The sequence below is a fragment of the Fusarium venenatum genome (assembly GCF_020744135.1).
Source record: "Fusarium venenatum strain MPI-CAGE-CH-0201 chromosome Unknown EDB82scaffold_2, whole genome shotgun sequence".
NCBI classification, from domain to species: domain Eukaryota; kingdom Fungi; phylum Ascomycota; class Sordariomycetes; order Hypocreales; family Nectriaceae; genus Fusarium; species Fusarium venenatum.
In genome coordinates, this window is record NW_027072130.1 from 2,679,152 (window position 1) to 2,695,198 (window position 16,047).

Below are 16,047 nucleotides of genomic sequence, written 5' to 3' on the forward strand. Positions count from 1 at the left end.
CAGCGATCTAGATTCAAGCGAACTTCTCAGGCGGCTATGGTGAGACTTTCCAAGCACCAAAAATGATAGCACTCAACGCGGATAGGATAGGATAGCCCGGTAAGACAAATTGATGTTATGAGGAATGCAAAGGAAGAAGAATAGGTAGATTGATTCTAAATCTACTAAAGAACTTGAGATAGGTGCCACTATTGTTCTTTCCCAACCATGGTATTTCTAAATCAGCATGCCAAGCCTTCTATGGCTGTAGGATGAGGATTCGTAGACGTTCCATCGATCGATGGCGCCAAGTACGGATGTGTACGAGGGAGGACAATTCTCCGGGTAGACCAGGAACAGGACCGGGAATAAACTGGAGTGTTGTTGTTCCGGCATTGTCTAGTATGTGTCTGTTTGGAGCCTCAGATTCGATGTTCAAGTAATATGGATAGACAGGCTTTATGTTTTGAAGAATGAAACGAGATGAAGAGTTTGAAGGCGTCCCGAACTTTTATTTTCTTGCGCCACGTCACACCAGCCTTCGTTTGAGAGGTCGTGTGGTATTCAGGCATGATTCACAGCTACTTAAACGGTTGCCTTGTCTAGTAGAAAACACGTTATTGGATATATGTAGCTTGATGACTGTGAACACCTACTAAGGTAGGTTGGCACCTAGTTGTACGCTACAAGATACGGATATTGTACAAATACGACGATGGAGTAGAGACCACCTATGTTCATCGTCGCAGTACATATGCACCGTCCCAGAGACTGACCTGATCCAACACAGCTGAGCAAAGTCTTCTCCGATTTGTTGTTCTTCATATTATGATCTTAATTCCGACATGGTCTTCGTAAATCGTTGATTGCTGTAGTGATTCGACGGAAGCGAACCGCCTGGTTTGAGATCAGAATTCCGTTCTCTCATTTCTTCTGCTGTGCCATTGCTGCCTGCTCGGCCTTCCACTTCTCATTCTCGACTTCTCTCCAATCTTGGGGAATGGGCTCGTTTCCGTCCGTCTTCTTGACACCGCCTGCAAAGGCCGGCCGCCCAGCGTAGAGCTGGTATCCATGGCCCTCCTCAGCCTGCTCCATCGTACGGTAAGCCACGGGCATATTGCCGCGGAATCGCTTGCGCATATCGACCATGCCACGCTTGCATTCGCCGAAGCCCTTCTTCAGCTGGCGGCACTTTAGGGGGAGAGTGTCGACGAGGGGTTCGCGGAGGCAGTCGCCGGCGCTATTGCGCTGAACCATGACACACTCGGATTCTTGGAGACACTGCGCGAGTGCCTCGCCTGGATAATAGCAATTGAGCGTTAGAATTAACGGACTGGACTAGATTTGAAAGGGTCAGTTGAGTGAGTAGCTTACGCAGTTCTTTACATGAGCTGGGCATTTTGGGTGTAAAGGTGTCGGCTGTGTCAATGGCACCACAGCTCGGGTCATGTAACTTGACTATCAAGTCGAAAAGCTCATGAGACTTCAAAGGGTAGTTTTGCGGTCGATATGTGATTGGTTACTGTCGTCTTCGGGTATAACACGGCTTTATTGAAAACCGTCCAAATGTACATCAGTATAGCCAAATGCTCAAGTTGGGGGTTTTAAAACTATGATTATTTAGAAGGCTATCAAACTTTGAGGAACACCCCATCATATAATTATTTAGAAGAAGCTATACACAGAAAGTATTGCATTTTACTGTGTGTCGATCTCCCGTTCTTCCTTGACCTGGCAGCGTGGTCACGGTCATCCCATCCCATACGTGCTATTCTGTTGAGACATTGACTGTAGATAATATTGTAAAGTCAATTACATTGACACTCTCAACCTCTCTGATGCCATGCAATGTTAGTTAAACTCTCCGGCCCCCGAATCCTGCTGCATGCCTTACCTCGCTTGTATTCGGAACTTTGGCCCCTTCCTCTGCATTATCAAAAGCACGCTCAATCCTCCCCTTCACAACATCGATGACAGTCCATCTCTGTTCCCTCCCCGCCCTAGCCCCCATCTTACTTTCCCAAACTCCCATCTCATCCAACAACACCTCCACAGCCCATACCATCTTAGCCTCCTCTCCAGAGCGCGGTTGGACTACCAGCTCTGCAACTGTTCTCTTCTTGGGGATCCTAGTACATAAAATGTGCAAATCCAGTAGCTGAGTGAAAGAAAGACCAAAGTTAGGTTTGGTTCGTCGACTACTGTAGCCTGTAGCTGAGGGTGGGTTGAAGATGGATCGTAGAGTTGGGTCGATGAAGGCTTGTTTCGCAGGAGAGGTTGCAGTGGTGGTAGACGCTGGGCCCGAGAAGCTTGATGATGTGGAGTTGAGTAGAAGAATCAATGGGTTAGACGGGAGATTGCGTGAGAGGTCGCGTAGGTGAGAACCTAAAAGCTGAAGAGAAGTACGGGCGGCTGACCTCTCTCGGTGAGCAAAGAGGCTTGTGAGAAGCGAGGAGAAATGCGTCATCACAATAACCTCTGGATGCTGTGCTGCTTCGCTGGGCAGCTTTTCCTCTTGCAGTGGGGGTTGTGAAGCTTGCTGTATGGGCGAGAACGCCTCATCGTCTTCGTCCTGACTGTCCTGGATCTCTTCAACCTGTGCCTCTGTTGCGACTTGCTTCTGTGTCTCCTTTTCTTGGTGTAGTGAAACGGCTTCTTCTTCAACTGGTGCACTTCGATCCAGATCTGCCAAGACCTCCCATAGACCATCCAAATCAAATACTCGAGACAGCAGCACTTTGTCAAGACATTCCCTCAATCTTGCCTTGATATCTTCGGTGCCTGCTCGTTTCTGAAGCTCTGCCTTGATTGCGTCCCTTAAACCAGTCAGCATTACGCTCGTTGGCTTGGGCGTAATGAGCAGTCCATTCGTGACTGTCCCCTCACATAAAGAATGCGCCAGTGTTTGGAGGCCGAGCTTGTAGACAAGGAAAATCAGCAAAATGGCCTTTTCAGAAGCATTTCCTTGGCTCTGCGTTTTTCTCACCTGAACACCCAATTCTTCGTCCTCGGCGCTGACGCCCACAATACTTGCACGATCAAAACCACCCAGTAAAACATCCTCATCTACAACTACACAGCCTGTCTTACAGGAACCCAGGAGTGCGACAGCATCACGTCTATGAGCTTCCTTTTCGGCCAGAACCGAGGCTGGAATTGGCTCTAGTGGAAAGTGGGAGTTCGCTTGTGAGGGAGGCTGTGGCGAGTTCATCGAAAAACTAAATTTCGACAGTGTTTATGGAAGGGGTAAGTTGGCGAGAGTTTATAGATATTGGATTGGAAGCCAGTCCAAAGAAAACACATGTACTACAGGAACCATGCACCAAAATTGTCCCTTCCCAATTAATAATTAACCGCTACATCTAAGGCAGCCCCATTCTTGAACTTTCATGTGAAAATCATTTATCAGTGCTAACACGAACTTTTACATGCACATAGCTTGAGGTACTCGACTGTACACAATGATCAATAACGTGGTATTTGTTTGCAATGATGCGTCCGCAATTTAGACCTTAAGTCCTGATATAAAACATACAAAAAAGGGTTCCGTGACAGCCTTCCAGATCTCTGCAGCCCCATTTCTTTCTTGGTATCATGACATTACCATCAGCGGCCTTTGAGGTCTCGGGGGGTTCTGCTTCAAGACCTGCCTTGATTTGAATCTCCAAAGACTGAGCAAGCAACCTTGTCCGTGGGGTTTGTTTTCCTATAAACCATGCTGTCGTCGCACCCTGAGAAAAATAAAACAATAGGAGAAGAAAAAGAAGGGGGGCGAAACATTTGTTTGGTCTGCATCTGCGTAGACCAGACAGATCTATCTCATGGCATTCTCATGTCACTTCCTCGGACTAATCCGCCCTCGCTCGAGACTTTTCTGGACCTCTGTTACACATCGGAATGGCGTAGCCTGTTGTGTATGAGCCGAAGGATGTGTTTTAGGCCTCTCTATGTCCCTTGGCGCAGCATTCTCTTGGTCCCGCATAGGTAGGTTGTTGTTCCACCCACTCTCACTCATGTCTTCCTCCTTGTTCTTTAAAAGACTGCCCTGTCTGAACTGCCGTCGTACGGAAGTTCGGCTTGCGTCAAGGAGTCGCCCGGCACCTGTCTTCCACTAAACAGCCGTTCCGGGTACACTAGGACCGTTGCTAGGGATCTCTGGCCGGGTCTTACGGCCCTTCAGACTCTTCATTCGTCCCATGAGCCCTGTCGGCTTGGCCGGGGCTTCGTCCAGTGTGGTGGTGGCATCAGTTGTTACTCGTCTCTCCAGGACTGCACCGGCAGAGGGGCGCCTCGCTCCTGGAGGGCTGTTGGCTGACATAGATCCATCGCGTTGTCTAACATTGATGCTTTCCTCTCCTTTACCAAACTCGGCAAAGAAGGGGTTGTTGTCAGAGCCAGTACTTGCGGCTGTCGGGTATGCATCGGGTGTAATCCTGGAGTATTCACGACCTGACTGGTTGTAGTCTCGAGGACCCTTGTTGATGTGACGGATGCGCTGTGCCAGCGATTTCTTTCGCTGCAGGCCGCCCTCGGCCGTTTCTTGGGCTTGCTCGGCCTGGTGGCGCTGGATAGCACTTCGTGCGGCAGGTGTACCTTCTAAGAATGTGGAGGTGCCTAGACCAACCGATTCGTCACCGTGAACGATCTTGTCACGGCCCGAAGCATCAAAAATGGCCGGCTCTTTCTTGGGTTTGGTAGGGGCGGCGAAATCTCTGAAAGCTTCCTCTGTGGCATTACCCATGAGAACTGAATGGTCAGCCCGGGCATTGAGAGGCCCCGCGCCGCCAAGTGAGTTGTTAAGGGAGTCCTTGGGGAAGGCCTGCATTGGCGCACGCCTTGCGTTTTGGCGGTTTCGATGAGGGTTCAGCGCGTCAAAGGGGCCGTCATGATGGAAAACTTGGCCATGTTAGCAGACACCAAATGGATTGGGAGACACGAAAAGAGACATACCTCCAGTCCCATAAATACTCGTGGCGTCGAGTTGATCAATGATGTCCATCCTACGACTGGGGCGGCTGGACCTCTCCTTGTCACCCCGCTCACGACGTTCACGATCACGATCGCGGTCACGGTCGCTCCTATCGCTCCGTTCCTTACCCTCTCCGCGGCGCTGCTGTTCGTATCTACGTCGTCTGGCCGCTTCAATCATTCGCTTCTCCTCCTCTGTGATAGGGCGCGCATCAAAGTCGACCAGAGAGGATTCAGAGTTCCGCCGGGTGCGTCTTGGTGGGTCCTTTCTTTGCGGTGAGCTTTGTTGGGGTTGAGGTCCAGGACCTTGCATCCTGCGAGCACGAAGTGCTTCTTCTTGAGAACGCGTTGGGCGATGTTTGCCATCTTGAGGTGGTGGTGCATTTCCGTCACGTCGTGGGGGCGGGCCGTTCGCCGGTCGACGAGGGGCTTGCTGTTTTGCTTGATTCTGGTTTGAATCGTCTAGTGTCATAGAATTCTGCTTATACATAAACGTTAGCTTGGGGGATAAATTATTTGTGGCTAAAGGAATGGATATGTGATATGGTTCTGCGAAGTACACGTCGATAGTGAAATCAAAAGAATTGTTCAATACGTACAAAGATCTCCTCGGCTGATAGAGACTTGGAATCTGAGTGAGATGACATGGCGCCGGGTGACCTCAAAGGCTGGGATAGCAAATCGACAGGCGGCGAGTCGAGAAATGGATTTCGTGACAATGGTCGTGGGGGAGGGTCGTCGAAGGGCGACGAGGGTTTGCTAGAATAAAGAAGGTCGGCGCTGGCTGGAGATGGTGCGCGATTGCGAAAGGGGTTGTTAGAGGATAAGTTAAGTGTGAGTCCGGGAGATTGGCCGCCTGCTTCCAAGAAAACTATCAGCTTGCATTACAGACAGACAAACGGGCGCGTACGTGTAATGACGACGACAGATGAACCAAGATGAAACAAACAATCTCCTCAGCATGACACAGAATGAAGCCAGCCAAGTGGATCAGAAAACAAGTTCGCTTATGTATTGTTCCGCCAAGTTGCTTTGCAATGCATCCAATCTTGCTTCCTGGATCCAATATTCTTTGTTTGCAGGCTCAAGCGCCAACGTTTGGCAGATATCGGGTGCAAATCCAAGCGAAACTGGAGGGGAGGGGAGAGTTTGTGCATGGAGTGTTTGTCGCAGATCACATCAAAGCGAAATCAAGGGGCGGGCGCTTACCGGACTGGAAAGATTGTGCAGTAGACATGATTGCAAAGGGGTCAAGCTTGGGCTATGTGTTTCTGATTTGAAGATCCAGGAGAGGATGCGGAGCCCAATCGACCAAAGTTAGAAGAAAATGGCAGATTGTCCCGTCACCGTTGCAACGCAGAGTTGGGCACTGCGTCACGAATGTCGTATACAAGCGGGAGATAAGACGTTAGCTGGCAAAAAGCAAGATTGGTAGCGACGTGCCAAGTATTGGATTGTGAAGATCTGGGAGTGGTAAAGCACGTAGCTCAGGATGGGTTAAATTCCTTTGACCTAGAAGCTCAGACCTAGCGTCATGCCGGTTCGACAGGAACACTGTACGCCACCCGAAAGTGAGTTGAATCCCCGTTCGACTGTGTTCAGGCACGGGGCGGGTCAGAGGCCCAGGGCTCGGAAAGGGGCTGGCTGCGTGTGATCGCCCAGACGGTGGAAGGTATCAGCCAAAATTCAGATGACCCGTGGGGTCGAAGATGGTCGGATGGTTTGAGCCCGGGAAACCAAGTGGTACAGTGCCACCACGTGCGAATAAATGCTCGGCTTTTTGCAGAATGCTTTTTGGAGAGGCTAAGAACCCGTGAAGTCGACAGCAAAAGATACCGATGAAGGGGCGCTCGATTTGCGGGTGCCTGAGTAGTCCAACTAGTTAGGGTCGTATGGTGCGAATGACCAATGGGCAAAGCGGGGCAGGTCAATGCTTGCGGCTGTTGACTTGGGCTCAAAAGGCGGGACTGGCAGGGGCAGCGAATTGACCACTAGAGTGTGTAGGACGATGTCGCCTAACAGGGGTAAGGTATAGCAAAGTGATGGTTTCAGGGTCCAGGTAGGCTCGATCGTTGTGAAGCCTGGTTAAGTTTTTAACGGTTGAAAGCGAAAGTCAATGATGTTTCCAGTTGGTACTCGGCGTTGAGGTAAAGCAGTGGTGTATCCTGAGCGATGGTTGATGACCAGCTTGACGAGACAACAAAAGCAATTGACAAGCTGGGGCGTAAACCGGAAGGATGGAGCTTGAAAGCGAGGTCGGGGTTCCAGATGATTCAAGCTTGAGTGATGACGGAATAAGATGGTCAAGAGCCAAACTGAGGATAGAATGGAATAGAATAGAGTCGGGACGATGGATACTGCGTGAGCGATATGTTGCCGTAAGTCGGTGTTGTTGAGTTGCCAGAATGCGTAGCGTGACGTTCGTCCTTACATGTCCAACAACGATGCTGTGGTAAAAGAATGAAGAACAGTCAATCCCAGGCAATCGGATGCTGAGAGACAGGAGAAGGTAAAGGTCACAAGAAAGGAGCGTCCGAGGGCAACTTGAGCGACGGCCAGAAAAGTGAATGTTGCAGAGTTGAAGATGAAAGAAGATGGGAAAACAATCAATGGAGAGGAAGAAAGATGGAGACACGGGAGCCGTCGGCGAAGTTAGGAACTATTGTCTGCTACCTGGGTAGGCAAGAGTACTAAGGTAGGTACATACAAATAGACTACCACCTTCTGTAAAAGCCAGGACAAATGGGGAAATGGGGCTCCTGTTTGTTAAGTTTTGGTGAAGCCAGTCGGTGAACGTGGAAGGAGTCAGTCAGTAAGGTAGGTTATTCAAGTCAGGTCAGGTTAGGTTCCCCTACCTGAAGTTGGGGTAACCATGGAAGGTGTCGGCAGAGACGGGCCCGGGGGTATGAGAAGAGCAATATTTAGAGTGGTCAGCATAGACTGCAATTGGCTCAGCTGAGTCGAAGTCAGCTTGACCCAGACCAAATCTAGGTATCTTGTGTGCATATTTACGTTGATAAAATGCCTGTTGGGGGATAGAATCCGAAGGGAAGCTTGTGCCTACGGCTACGGTTTTGACAATTGCTTATTACAAACATGGAAGTGAATGGGTACCTCCTTTACAATTGGCATCCAAGTTTGAGACCTCACAGCCTTATTTCAACTACCCGTTCAGTCTCTCATACCGTGCCTCGGCAGGTACTTTGCGAGTGGTTGAATTTAATCACAGTACGATATCGAAAACGGCTAAGAACATACAAAACACTGAGCATCGCACTGCGAGGATTAAACAGAGACCATCAGCCGATGTACTTAATACTCAAGCTTCCAGACATCGACCCTGAAAAAATGGAAGTCCCCAGTCTTTCCTTCTACATACAGTATACCCTGTCAGCTGGGGGAGGGAGGAAAGTGGCGGCAGCTGACGGTTGTATTGTCAAATTGTGCGGCGATGCCAACACTACCGCCGTGGCGTAATGGCAATTCCTCAATAAGAACGTCTAGATTCTCGGCGGCTGTTTCATTCTCTGAGTCAATTGCTGGCTGCATCCATTTCACGGTGATGTTGAATGGATCTAATGAGAAAAGGAGCGAGATTGCGAAAAGACAGCAGCGCAAACACCATTCGTGGCTACACGAAGAATACGATGTTATCCCCGGCATTTCCCAATAGAACCAGGTACAAGTACATGGGCCTGGGTTCTGAGTCCCTCCACAAGCTACCCCTACCCCTTGACCAGAGCCCGTCGCACGCTATACCCAGTGCAGTCGCTGATGGTCTTTCCTCCACACTAGCACCAAGGATGATCCACGTACCCCTGACGCCAACCATCAGAGCCCGAAGCCTAACTCCACAGCTATCAAGAGTTCCAGGCTGGTTACATATCGATCATGGCTCAAATTTACTTTTTAATCTGCCTCCTTTTTTGCCTTCTTTGTCGATTTGATCCCAGCCTTCAGGGGTGACTGCTGGGCCTGTCAGAAGCTTACGAGGCAGCCGTTGAGATCTCATATCAGATTGATTTTCTGACGCGAGGCCAAGACATTTCTATCGGATCGTCCGTCACATAATAAACAAAAATATTATCTTACTGTGTGAAACAAGCCATGCCTACACAGATATGCGGATGGCCTCGTGTTCCCATGACCAATTCATCAATACCAATGGCAGGCAGACTGACTCGACTGAATAGTCGTATTCTAATTACAATGCCCAGGCTTGGCTGGCGTCTTGACCAGGAATCGAGACCGCGTGCTATATCGGGTCACTCATCTACTATACAATTAGCTTATTAGCACTATATCTGAGACTCACCCGTAAAGTAGCATCGAGATGGGCTCCTGTTGCATTACATTGTCTTGACTATGTACACATTCTCCCCAACACAAACACGGACACGATGTGAGCCTCGGCGCGTACGAGAGGCTGACTGCTGTAACTCGAGACGCAGTTCTGTCGTCTTTTTCTCTGTACGACAACACCTCTTGTTAGCCTCGCATCGTCTATAGCCGATCATAATCAGACGGAAACCCTCAATCACCCAATTTGGTCAGCGTACGCATCTGAGCACAAGTCAGGACAGATGCTGTCATGATTTTCATGATGATCATAACTTTCAGAATTAACGATCTGCTAGGCCAGGTTCTTCAGTTTTACAGCCAAACCCGATGCAGTATCGTAACAATGCTAGTCAGGGCCTATAAAGACCCTGATTCTCAATCCCCACACTCTTTGATTTTGTTACCCGCAACAAACAATACGATGGCTTCGTTCGTCTAAGTGGAAGAGTGGTCCGTCGCTTCCAACCTTGTTAAATTGCGTTAATCTCCCACTGGTAATCTTTGCCATTTGTTCACCAAACTCCAATTTCTCTGCCTCTCTCCTTTGACGACATCAGTCCCATCGATCCATTTACCTACAGCCTTTTAAGCACGGTGTCGGCTTGTTGACTTGTTCTGTCCTGTTACATTTACCAGGGTAGTTGTAGTGGTGTAGCCAAGTCTTTGCCCAGAACAACCTCGGCAGTCCCAATGTCTCCTAAGGAAGCGACAAGACATCTCTATTAGTATGGCACAAATCATGTTGGATGCGACTCACCTGATCCCCGTGGTGCCCAATATTGACCCGTCTTGCTGGCATCGAGCTTGTCTGTCCACTCGATGAGGCTCGTGGCCGCCTCACCCGGTGTCACGGCTAATACGTCAAACCCTTGTCAGTAGCCGCATCACTTCGCGTGTAGTTGGTTCTCGTAGATGGTGTCTTACCTCCGCCTTCATCCCAAAACTTATCAAACCCAACGCCCTTTGTCATTTCAGTTCGCATAAAGCCCGGGTGCACGATACTAACGATAATGCCCTGGCCCTGAAGGTCCAAGCTAAGTAGCTTGCCAACCATGTTGAGAGCAGCTTTGCTAGCATGATGAGCGTAGTTGCCACCGCCTTCCTTGGGGTGTCGTAGTGTGATGCTGCCAGACTCGGAGGATACGAGCACTACTTTGGAACCTTTTCCCAAAAGGCGTCTGTGAACGAGCTGATGAATGATAAAGACAGGGGCGATGGAACTGGTTGTGTACATGCGCTGCTCTTCCTCCCAGTCGGGGCCTTTGTCTGCAGTCAAGTCCTCTGTAGCAAAGTAACCTGCTGTGATGATCTTGGCAAATCTTTTAGATACTCGGCCCTTACTTCAGCTATCTCTACAGGGGAAGTCGGTACTCACCAAGATGTCAATCGGCTGGGAAGGGTCCAAGAGGTCAGCGAGCTTCTCGCCGACATTAGGTTTCATGAGATCGATGTCAAGAAGCCACTTCACATCTGCAGAGAAATCTTTGGGACCCTCTGACGTTCTCGTCGTGCCATAGACGGTGTTGTCGCCTTTTTCGGCATATTGCTTGATGACACTGGCACCTAAGCCACGAGTTGCTCCCACCACGACGATGAGTGTCATGTTGTATAGTGAGTGAAGTAGTCACCCGAGATTGTTTCTTGTTATTAGTTAGAGATTACTGTTGAACAGAGAGAATAGTTCCGCTTATTTCTTGCAAGTACCAGGTCTCGATATACTCTATTCGAACATGTAAGAACTACTAATTTACCTTCTGCCACTCATCATTTTCGAAGGCTTCAGTGATGTAATGATGGCGGGGTATTCCGCTATCACGCCATCGAGTCTAATGTATCGCTGAATCATAGGCAATTTCACAAATAGGTAGTAGGTAGGTAGGTAGTAGCTAAGTATTCCATTCTATATGCACGCTTTATCGATACTAACCAATTCGGTACAATTCATACAATAATAGAGTAGTTTCAACAAATCACTTTACATATCCGCTGGAGTCTCCATCTCTTTTGTTCGACGAGAATGTTTCATTAATCTCATGCTTTAATTATCCTAAACCTTGCAAGACATCATCCACACCAACAAAACTCCGCATCCAACGAACAATAGGAGTCAAAATTCCAACCACTGCAGGTCAATTCCAATATCTATTTCAAGATAAATCAGAATGACGCGATACCAATATCTCGCCCACATGTGTCCTGGTGGCAGTTGCAACTGCGCCTCATAACTTGTGACTCGGCAATGGGACGGATAGGTAGGGATTATGTACGCCTCTGCATTGTGCTTGAGCACCGTCTTTCATAGATATTAGGACTTTATGTTTACTAGGGCCAACAGAAACCCCAGCTTTCAATGTTGGTAGGTCTAAAGAGAAAACCACCACTGGGGATTGGAAACCTGTGGTTTCTTATCCATCTATCTGGTAAGTCACCAGAACAAAAGTTAAGGGACAAACCTCAGTAGAACCATACGTCCTCGTAATAGACAGTAGTCGCAGACATGGCAATCCCGACAACGGACAGCGTATATTCTTTATCAAGCTATGGATTTTTTTTTTAGCAGAACCTCCTCCCTCTCTACCCTTACGGGCCGCTTTACACGTTACGCCAATTCGCCATCTCCATAGTCTGTCACGCTCCATTGCCTTCCTAATTGCCTCAAATCCTAAACACTAGGCCGGAATGATGGACGATATCAACCATCAACACCCCATTTCCTTATTTATAAAGTCTTCTCTTACTTGGCGTCCTATAAACCATGCTTCTAGCCTTCAAACTCCACGACTGCTGAGCCTCCAGTCGATCCCGATGAAGCTGCCGTACCGGCACGAGGTCGGCCATCACTGGGGTTTACGTCAAGCAAACTCGGTTCTTGCGGCTTCGCTGATGCGCCAGCCTCTGCGTCCGCTCCGTCTAGTAGATCTCTATCTGAGCTCCTGACGGACCGCCGTTCCATATCGGTGCTGGCCGATGGTCCCTTTCTTACGCCTACTTCAACTCCAAGGTCATCGTCGTCTTCGTCGTCGTCCTCAGGCCGCTGCCCGGGTAGAGCATTCTTTTCGAGTTCCTTCTGGGCCTCATCCATACGCCTTCTGACCTCAGTGGCGACACGCATTCCGTCCGTGACAATGTTATCAAGCACGCCACGAAGGCCACGTCCTGCTCCTGGAGGACCAACAGGTGGCGCAACTGGAGGTCTAGCTCCGAAACCAAGACTAGAGAACGTTGTGAGAGACGATGTTGAGGATGTCGTAGGTAATCCTTCGATAACATGAAAAGATGCGGGAAAAGACGACTCAAAGAATTGCTCCAGCAGTTCGTCAGCGAGGACCACCATACGGAAGGTTGGCAGAGTAAGATGTAGAGGATGTGCAGGGTCCAGCGCTGCATTTGCGGCCTCAGATTTGGCCTTGGATACTCTACGTCGCGAGGCTGCTCCAGGGTCGGTGGAGGTATCCAGGGAACTCTCTGTGGAAAGTGCTGGCTTCTTCGCCTTCGTTGGTGATCCAGTAGGGGATTCAAGGCCCAGGAGATCCTCGTCGTCGTCGTTGTCGTCGTCATCGTCGTCGCCTATTGCAAACGCGTCGTTTTTCGAGGTTTCGTCATCAGGCGTGATGGGAGACTGGTCTTTGAGTCCAGCTGCTGGGTCGGCGTACTCAAAGCATCGTCTTATGAAGGCGCTTACGCTTCCCAGGAACCGCTCATTAGTCGAGATACCTGGTACTAAGCTTGCTTGCGATTCATGACCGCTTGCTGCGTCGCTCTCTAGTGTGCTGTTGGCACCAGAACTCAGAGTACCCTCGAGTCCTCGGCGTGAAAGGAACAATAAAGCTTCAGATATACGTAGGATACCTTCACGGTCAACTTTTCCGTCGTTGTCGTCGTCGTACAACTCGAAGAAATACGTGATTGTGCCCATTATATCATGCTTCCCTTTGATTTTCGCTATGCCGGTAACAACATTCTGCAAAGTTAGTGCAGAGCTGTCGTCGACATCCCACTTCTTGAAAAGTCGACGTAGGAATTCGTGCTCAGCAGGTTCGGGTCCCGTGCCCCAGGGGGACAACATGTCAGACGCACGCCTGGCGCTGTGGTACTTATTTTGCCGTTCTTCGTAATTGCCATACTTAGTTGCTCCTGGTGAATCTGAGATGGCCCATTTTGCCATGCTGGCAAGAAACTCGCGAAACGCATCGTAATCCATAAGGCTCGTGCTTGGCCCCAGGCCTACACGTCCCCTCTCGACTTCGTCATGATGTGTTGTGAATATCTCAGATGCCCGCATTCTACTTGCCTTGGCCCGGCGCATTTTTTCTTGTTGAATCATGAGGTCTCTTTGTTGACGTTCGTATAGAATACTGTAAAAGCGATCGTATAATGCCCCAAGCTCATCGGTACTCATCAGTTTGCTTTCAGGGCCCAAGTTGCGAATGGCAGTCCTCTTGGCAAAGTTCTCAATGTTACTAAGAACCGCATCTTTGTTCTTCAATCGCAATTCTGTGATACTGCTGTGGGTGATTCCCGCAAACTCCTTGAAAGCCACTACCATAAGTTCTTGGAATCGCGTCACTGCACGTAGCTTTGGGTTCTCGGATTTTGGATGAGCTGACTCATCTAAGCGGGAAAAGTAGGCCTTCAAAACGGAAATGAAGGCTCCATCATCCGTCGCGTCCAGAAGTTCCTCGCCGTTGATTCGTAGAATTGCCAGTCCTACTTGGAACAAGACTTTTGGCCCTTCGACAAAGAAGACATCCAGTACTCGGAAGGCGAAAACCAAGGGCATAGAGTTAATATATAGTGACAGGAACCAAGGAAGCGAGACAACCGACAGTTGCACGTCACTCTTGACAAGATGATCCCATAGAATAGGCATCGTTCTCTCAACTAAGGACTCGAACACCTTTTGATCAAGGAGTGTACCGTACATAGTCGTAGAATAGTATCCAGGGACTAGCCTATCGCAGAGTGTCGAGAGAAGGAAGAAAGCCTGCGATTCAGACATGTAAATCAACAATGCTGCCACGACAATGTTCATGGCTTGACAATATCCGACATCGGCGTTGACCCAACTATAAGCAGTCAAAACTCGACGAAGTCGGTTGATTCCATCTTCGCTTTGAAATCCGGGATACTCTGGAAGACTTCGGTTGAGATCCTTTTCAATTTCGTCGATAGCGAGGGACTCCTGGCCCTCGAATTTAGTTAGCGTATCAGTGTAAAGTGCTGGGTTCTCCAGGCGTAAGTAAATTGAACCAGATGTTAGCTCCCAGATTTCGCCCCGAAGCCGGTTGGGCAGACCAACGCGGATAAGTTTATGGAAAGTTGGTTGGCGGATCAATGTAAAGTTCCTGCCATTGTCACGCAGATACTCGGCCCAAAGACGCATCTTTGCCCTATCGCGCAACTTTTTTGGGTCCCCAGGATATCGGAAGAGCATTCCTAAGCCAGCATCTGGTGGGAGATCGTTCTTCTTATCTTCGGTTCTTAAAAGATGTTCAGAGTAACACTCAGCAGCAACTCGACGCAACTTGGCTACGTTGCCAACGCCTGCTCTAAGACCCTTCTTGAGGCCGTCACAGAAACGTTCGCAGGACTGTCTGGTTCCAGCGAGATGGATTGTTATGCGTTGTTCTCGGGGGTCTCTCTTGTCTTTAGAGGTATCGGCAAGAAGGCCATTCCACGTAGTCAGAGCGAGTGCGAACTATAACCAGGCAACGTCAGAATTTGTACCATGCAAGATTTTTATACCACATACCTGGAAGTTCTGGCTATTCAAGCGCTCTACCCTTCGTATAGCACATAAAGGAAATGTGAATCCATTGCCACTGGGTCCTCCTCCGTGTGTCTGGCCGGTAAAAGCGGTCGAGGTTGAAAGGCTAGCAGATTGCACAAAGCTAGTGGGTGTTGTTGAGAAGCACATGTAATGCTCTGACAGGTGTAGCTTGCCAGCATAATGCCATCCTCGATCGTGATCCTTATCACCGTGAGTAGCGTTGGAGGGCGGGATAGTAAGCTCGGCGTTGATCTCGTAGAGGGGCGCCTGAGAGGCGGGCAAGCGAAATTGGCTCTGAAATAGCGATGACTTTGAGGGATTCCGATCTGAACTGGATAGATTGAGCCCCTGGGTAGGATCGATAAGCTGCTGGGCTTTTTGAACGATGTTGGTGAAGTTCGAAAACATGATTTCGGTCAGCGGCGCATGACGAGGGGGGTTCCGGTCCAGGAGGGAGGTCGCGGCTGAGCTTGAAGGAGATGCAAGACACGAAGCGAAAGACACGAAGAGAGCGCAAGAGTCTGAGTATGTGCAACCAGGCTCGAATAAGTGCAAGGCAGGCAGAAGTACGGAATAGACGATAGAATTGAGTATAGAAAGGCTGAATGGAAGATGGAGACGAGTTATAGGACGGTGGAGATAGAGTGGAGTTGAAGTTGAACGAAGCTGCGTCAGGTCCAGATACGGGAGACTGGCCATCAACTACTGGCCAGGTAGCCAGGGCGCGATGGGCGGGTGGGCAGGGTCGCGGGGGGGACCTCAGGGCATTCCTTTCTCCAAGGGCCGCTGGGGCTATGGACGGGGCTGGCTGAACTCCAGCCGTCATGGGATAGCGGTGCAAGAGATCAGGTACTAAGTCTACCATGATAATTTAGGGGGCAGAGAAAAATGATATATTTGTTTAGTAGTAAGCGGGTTTTTACAGTTGAGGAACCAACCTTCTTCATTTATTTATTCTTTCTTTCTCTGCAATTCAGTCCTTTTTCTTA

At 49.3% G+C, this 16,047-nt stretch overlaps 5 protein-coding genes across 5 annotated transcripts; all 5 read right to left on the reverse strand.

The window, feature by feature from the left end:
- Positions 1–662: 662 nt before the first annotated feature.
- On the reverse strand, positions 663–1,522 carry EDB82DRAFT_145807 (cytochrome c oxidase assembly protein PET191-domain-containing protein). Its single transcript, XM_025733780.2, has 2 exons — positions 1,354–1,522; positions 663–1,277 (listed from the first exon to the last, which is right to left on the reverse strand). The coding sequence occupies exons 1-2, from the start codon at positions 1,376–1,378 to the stop codon at positions 904–906; spliced, it is 399 nt and encodes a 132-aa protein (XP_025584652.1). The 5' UTR covers positions 1,379–1,522; the 3' UTR covers positions 663–903.
- Positions 1,459–3,290, reverse strand: EDB82DRAFT_496514 (uncharacterized protein). Its single transcript, XM_065608534.1, has 2 exons — positions 2,966–3,290; positions 1,459–2,896 (listed from the first exon to the last, which is right to left on the reverse strand). Exons 1-2 carry the CDS (start codon positions 3,188–3,190, stop codon positions 1,835–1,837), a joined length of 1,287 nt encoding a protein of 428 aa, XP_065464611.1. The 5' UTR covers positions 3,191–3,290; the 3' UTR covers positions 1,459–1,834.
- A 738-nt stretch (positions 3,291–4,028) lies between these two features.
- Positions 4,029–6,684, reverse strand: EDB82DRAFT_145854 (Pal1 cell morphology protein-domain-containing protein). Its single transcript, XM_025733782.2, has 4 exons — positions 6,157–6,684; positions 5,547–5,806; positions 4,930–5,425; positions 4,029–4,875 (listed from the first exon to the last, which is right to left on the reverse strand). The coding sequence occupies exons 1-4, from the start codon at positions 6,182–6,184 to the stop codon at positions 4,091–4,093; spliced, it is 1,569 nt and encodes a 522-aa protein (XP_025584654.1). The 5' UTR covers positions 6,185–6,684; the 3' UTR covers positions 4,029–4,090.
- Positions 6,685–9,664: 2,980 nt separating this feature from the next.
- Positions 9,665–11,270, reverse strand: EDB82DRAFT_145908 (uncharacterized protein). Its single transcript, XM_065607065.1, has 5 exons — positions 10,664–11,270; positions 10,213–10,597; positions 10,046–10,141; positions 9,916–9,985; positions 9,665–9,863 (listed from the first exon to the last, which is right to left on the reverse strand). The coding sequence occupies exons 1-4, from the start codon at positions 10,889–10,891 to the stop codon at positions 9,918–9,920; spliced, it is 777 nt and encodes a 258-aa protein (XP_065464612.1). The 5' UTR covers positions 10,892–11,270; the 3' UTR covers positions 9,665–9,863; positions 9,916–9,917.
- A 779-nt stretch (positions 11,271–12,049) lies between these two features.
- EDB82DRAFT_428528 (rab-GTPase-TBC domain-containing protein) lies at positions 12,050–15,466 on the reverse strand (the record flags this gene model as incomplete). The annotated part of the gene is made up of 2 exons (XM_025733784.1): positions 12,050–14,986; positions 15,041–15,466. The coding sequence occupies 2 exons, from the start codon at positions 15,464–15,466 to the stop codon at positions 12,050–12,052; spliced, it is 3,363 nt and encodes a 1,120-aa protein (XP_025584656.1).
- Positions 15,467–16,047: the final 581 nt, after the last annotated feature.